The sequence below is a fragment of the Leptidea sinapis genome, chromosome 23 (assembly GCF_905404315.1).
Source record: "Leptidea sinapis chromosome 23, ilLepSina1.1, whole genome shotgun sequence".
Lineage (NCBI taxonomy): Eukaryota > Metazoa > Arthropoda > Insecta > Lepidoptera > Pieridae > Leptidea > Leptidea sinapis.
In genome coordinates this window covers 12,691,622-12,697,621 of record NC_066287.1, presented here as the reverse complement: position 1 = coordinate 12,697,621, position 6,000 = coordinate 12,691,622, and the positions used below count along the sequence as shown (strand labels likewise).

General features: G+C 38.8%; 1 protein-coding gene across 2 annotated transcripts in view; it reads left to right on the top strand.

Moving 5' to 3' along the window:
• The first annotated feature begins 683 nt into the window (after positions 1-683).
• The window catches only part of LOC126971101 (serine/threonine-protein phosphatase 2A regulatory subunit B'' subunit beta-like), a 148,063-nt gene continuing 142,746 nt past the window's right edge, over positions 684-6,000 (top strand). For both annotated transcript variants that reach the window (XM_050817247.1, XM_050817248.1), the window contains exon 1: positions 684-1,762. In XM_050817247.1, coding sequence (XP_050673204.1) covers positions 899-1,762 — 864 coding nt within the window. In that variant the 5' untranslated portion in view covers positions 684-898. The remainder of the gene's footprint in view (positions 1,763-6,000) is intronic.

The following is a 6,000-nucleotide window of genomic DNA, read 5'->3' as shown; positions in this document are numbered from 1 at the left end:
TGGCCAGACTAAGTATACATATATACACTTGATGGTGAGTAACCACCGCAGCCTTACACCCCTGTATCTTCAGAGGAATCACAAGAGCGTTGATAACTCAAACTCGAAAACCAAAAACACATAGGCATTTAACACATTTAAATATTAAATATTATGTGTTTATAAAATGTAAATTTTTTCGACAATATTAAATATTGTAATAATAAGTCTACATTAATAATAAAATTACTTTGATTAATTTTGCTCTGAAAACAAATTTGCATTTAAAAACAGCCTAAAATGTTATTAGTAAAGTATTCCATCAATTCATTATTAAACTCTATCAACGAGTAAAACGAGAACGATAAAATAAGTTTGCGTTGAATAAAGTTTGCATTAAAAATTTTATATGCGAGTCTTAATATTGATGATAATATGTATATCTCTACGGACCCGCATTAAGTAAATAAACTAGATACCGATGTATCGATATGTCTAGACTCGTATTGATAGATTGATTGTAATTTTATCAGGTGCTAAATGAGTGAGCAAAGAGGACATGTGCGGCGCGCGACGGCCTGCGGGAGGTGGCCCCAGGGCCCAGGCCCGCAGCCGGGAGTGCCGGAGGGAGCGGCGGCGCCTCCGTCCTCACTCCTCCGTCCTCCCGCCTCGCGCCTCCGCGGCACTCCGCAGTCAGTGCCAACACCCGCTGTCGGCCTGTAGTGCCACCGCCGGCTACGCAAATACTTTCGATTCCGCGATCGCTTTTGTTTACTCCCCCACGCGCGCTTTACAGCTGCTTTCAATGTTCTACCTTTCCAGTGAAATCTGTGACGGATCCAATTGAGTTTCAGTGTTTTAGTGTTCTGTGTTCATGGATATCCCGGGCGCTTAAAGCGCTTAATCCGCTGAAATCGCGATGGCGGCTACAGCACGCCGCGAGATCGACACCGGTGAAGAGGATATTGCAGCTATTGCCAAGCAAATATCAGACCATGCCGAAGCCATATATCAGACTTGGAAAGCGCGCGGCCTCGCTCCAACAGAGATACTGTCGTGCAGGCCCACGCCTGGCCTCAAGCTAGCGGACAGCTTGCGAACCAAACCGAAACCCGAACCCAAGCCCGAAATAAAGCAGCGTCCGGACATCCGCAGAGAGAGGCCGGAGAGTCGCGAGCGGCCTGACTCGCGGAGAGCGGACCAGAGGCGGGACTGTCACTTAAATATAGACCACGAGCCCGCTGAGATGACGCTACCACCGGACTTGGTTCCGGAGCGGAACGGAACACCCAACACTACCGCGAGAAGGGCAGATTCAGCTGCTATGCGTCTGGAGGTAGCTCGTGAAGAAGAACGCTTGCTCAGGGCGTTGAGAACTGGAGGTGTGGTAGCAGAGCGTCCCGCTGACCGGCCGGACGTCGTCCCTCCAGTTTCACTCGTCGATTACGCTAAAAGCCGTTACCAGGATCGACTGGACACTGGGGCGAGGAAGCCATCTACTGGGGCCAATGGTGACAGGAGGGCTTCTCTTGGTTCACATGTAACTGAGGCCAGGTCAAAGTTTGAAGCGCGAGCACGACGCGCGCTGAGCGCTGGTGCTGCAGAGACGGCATCAGCTGCGGGCCAGACGCCGGTCAGACCTTTCCTTACCAGAGGATCTGTTGCTGAACGTGTGATGATGTTCGAGCGATGCCCGAGCGAGGCCACTCTTGAACTTGCTAAAAGAAAGTCCCCCGCAGCGACCACATGGAGAGGACCACACGATGTCATTAACAGAGCACAGGTATGACAATATTTTTTTAATTAGACTTAGAATGGGTAGTTTTTGACTTTCAATGAGTGGTATCATATCCTATTTTGAATAACAATGTATCACATGATAAGGAGGCGAGAATAAGTCTATGATACTCTTACCATTCAACAATAGACTGAGGTCATACTAGAGACTACGTGACAGCTTTGATTCTGTTGTGTCTCCGTTAGAGATGTTCTACTCTCTGGCACGCTTTGTTATTCTATACGCTAGTATATAGCTATGGCCATACATCCCTGCCATTTTAATTTTGTTATTATGAATCTAATATAATTTGTGTCTTCTCATTCGTCTAATTGACTCCACAAATAAAATTTCCACGACCATAATAGATCTCGTGACATCATCTTTGTGCAATCATGAACTATTTAAAAAAAAACACAGATTCAAATATATATTTATACTGTCACTATATCACCCATAATATCAACTGAATTCTGTTATTTTATCTGAGCCATTGTAAATTAGTTTTGTATGTTATGTACAACAATGACAAACAGTTAAAACCAAGGTTCTATTTACCAACATAATAGCAACTGTTCCAACACAATACATGAGCACGTTTTGTGTAACGTGCATGCTTTGTGTCATTCTCTACTCTGTGTCAAGTTCTGCGTCATTAAAAAAAAACACGACAAGTGAACTAATAGAAGAAGTGTGGAGCAACAGTCAGTGATGTAAACAATAGAACACACTGTTAAGTCAAAGATTACTAACTTAAGACGCAAACTAAATATTTAGTTGGTGTATTAAGCGTTAAGTACTTTTAATGGATTCTGTTTATAATATTGACGTCAGACACTCGTTGCTCGTGGTTTTTGGTTATGCTACAAACCACCAGTGAACAAAAGAGAAGACTTGTTAAGAGCATGGTAATTCATTATAATATGTAGCGTATGTGTTGTTCTTACCTTTTGTTAATCGTCATGCAAAATTATAATTCAGACAAAAACTACGGTTTTGTTTGTAGAACACACACCAAGTTTTCTTTAAAAAAAAGTGTGTGTGTGTATTACTGATGTACACACGCAACAAGTTACACTACTTTGGCGTAATAAAACAAAAATTTTACTACGCAATAACTGTCTAAGATTCTACGTTGGAGTATTTTTGTTGCATATCATTGCATACGTTGTTTTATTTGATTTATAAAAGTTTCTTGCCACTTTTTCTCATAACAGCTCAGCAGTTCCGAAGTAATGGTGAATGTCCAAATTTATTTCAAGTTTAACAAGTTAAAAGTGTAATTTTAGACCCAAAAATAACTTTTCGTTTAATCTTATCTGTGACTCCTACGGTATCGCAAATCACATTCACAAGTACCACCACATTACCCATTTATTTTTCCGTTCATGGTCATAAAAATGTGACCTAAAAGTATCCTTGAACTGACTGCTGATATCATTAACATATATTACGCGAAAGATCAATTTATTTCGGACGTTGTTTCAATTTTAAAACGCAGATAAACACGTAATGGCGCGTGTTGTAATTCTATTTCTACAAATGTTGTATACAAAAACTAAAGGTTCCCACTTCCCTCAATTTGAAGTGAAAACTTCTTTTGGTGCCCTAAAGACTTTATTTTGTGTAAGTCTCATTGACTTAGAGGGCAATGGAGAGGGCTACAGCCATATCCTGATGATTGCGAAACTGAAGTGGCAGTTGGGTAGGTACATAGCTTGGAAGACAGACGTTGGGGCAGTTAAGTCCTCAAGGAATAGGTTGGATGAGGAAAGCGCAGGACCGATCGTCCTGGCGATCTTTGGGGGAGGCTTTATCCAGCAGTGGACATCTTCCAGCTGATGATGATTATCACTACTGTTTAATAGCAACTCTTCTACTCATCATCTTCTATTCATCTGTCATTTATAAAGCCTCACTTACATAAGTATGTCGCAGGGATATGATAAAAACAGAGATTTGGTCAATTCCCTAAGGTATTTAATCAAATCACGGAAGAAGTTAAAATAACAACAGGATTTTATCATTTTTCTAAACAAATCTAGTGATTTGATCAAATACCAGAATTGGTTCCGTGAAATGACAAAAAATGTTTTCTTTGGTATATTCGTCATGCTCGCTTAAAAGCCTCTGCTTGTGGCGGCGACGTGGTGCGGGTCGTGCCCTTCCCTAAAATATGGTCGAGGGAGGCGATGGCTGGTCCATGCGTCATGCTCGTGAACGGGTGCTACTTTTGGTGGCTGGATGATCTTGTTACCGGGAGGTTTGCTTGATGTGTTTTTTATTATTATTATTTCCTTTAACGTTAAAGTTATTCTATATTTTATTTTATTAAAAGCTCACATAATGCCTAATGTGTGGATTGATGCATCTACTATACTCAATAACTCTTGTGCTTATAAGTATTAATTTACTTTTTTTTCTTTTTTTTGACTTACTCGTGTAAGCCTTTAAATTTTTCACATTTGAGTATTTTTGTTGCGTCACTGTGCGTATATTGTAATTGAAATGATTTGTAAAACAATTAAAAATATGTAAATCTTGACTTAAAAGAGTGGCAATGAGTTGTTTGCTACTTCTTCTCATTAGCTCAACCCTTTACGAAGTAGCGGTAAATTCAATAAGAAAGAATATTTTTATTTTTATTTTTTTGACATTCATAAGTGTCATACTGTAACCTGCATGAATAAAGTGTTTTTGAATTTGAATATATGTATTTTAAAAGAATTATCTGGTAGGACTTAGACATAATTTTTATCATTAAAGCAACGATGTTGAATATGAGGACCACCAGAGGAGTTGTAGTTCGATTGCTACTTCAGCCGCTCTTTTTGAAATCTATGAAATATGCTTACTGAATTGAACCTTTGAAAAAGTAAAACTCTATGGGCTAACGGCATTGTTTACCGTACTATAATAATGTCGCCAAAAAAGTTTTTTTTTGTGCCGTAAACAATTAAATCTAGGTTAGGTATGGTAGGTTCACAGAAATATTAGAAAATACCTTACAATATTGTGTAGATAATATTTTAATGTAGTACCTAATTAGACTAAATATTTTAATGCCAAAATAAGAAAAAAAAATTCTCACCCATTTAAGCGGCAACTCGAAATCTTGTGGTTTTTGTGTGTTTAATGTGTGTTTTATTTAAAATTACCAAGTGGTAGAAAAAATGTTGTATGTTCGGTTTGTTTTTTTTGTATAACTAGGTCAAAATCGCTCGTTGATTGCGATAACCCACACCACTCACGTGTTTTGACACTTCTTATACAACAGTTGCATAAAATACTATAAAAATACCTAATTTAAAATGGGAAACATTTTACGATGCCATCGCCGCATCCGAAACCAGCTTGATCTGCTTCTAATCGTTAATTATAGCATGATAAACGGCTATCAGACTGAAGTAGGCCTAGTAATTGTTAAAGATAGCCATAAAGTATGATCATACACCATAGCCGACACGCTCATTGCTTCCAATAGACCACATCACAATATTATCGATTCTCTCTCGGTCCAATGAACTGAATATTTCAATAACATGGAACGCAATTTGAAATGCCATCTAAGAGTATTACATATGTGTTGTTTGAGATGCACAATCACATTTTTGTTTGACTGCCAATTCCTGCTCGTATATTGAAATACGAGCTGTGTATTGAATTATGTGAAGATCTGTTGAAAAATGTAGATATATATAAAGATGTATGTATAAGTAATATATATAGAATTATCGTGTGACAATGTTACGTGCCGTACTCCTCCAAAACGGCTTGATCGATTTTTATCAAATTTTATATGTATATTTGGTAGCTCTGACAATCGGTCGTTATCTATTTTATATACCGCAAAAAAAATGCAGGTTTTTTCTCAATTTATATACGGCAGTAAAACGTTTTACGGGTCAGTCATTACTGAGTTTCGATCAAAAATGCGCCGTAGCTAGTGAAATTAGCGGGGAAACGAGACTTAAAATAATATGTCTTATGGAGACGAGCGAAAATGTAGTGTCGCTCAGATTGTTTGGATTTTTGAAGAATCCTGAGGGGCCCTGCGTTGTAATAGGCAGGGCGTATCAATTACCATCAGCTGAACGTCCTGCTGGTCTCCTCCCTTGTTGTAATAACACAAATAATGTTGCCCAAATAAGACATAGCCTATGTCCTGTACAAGTGTGCAAGATAACGAACTATCATCTCTGATTAACGCGAATGTTATATATTTATTTAAATAAAATACTTTA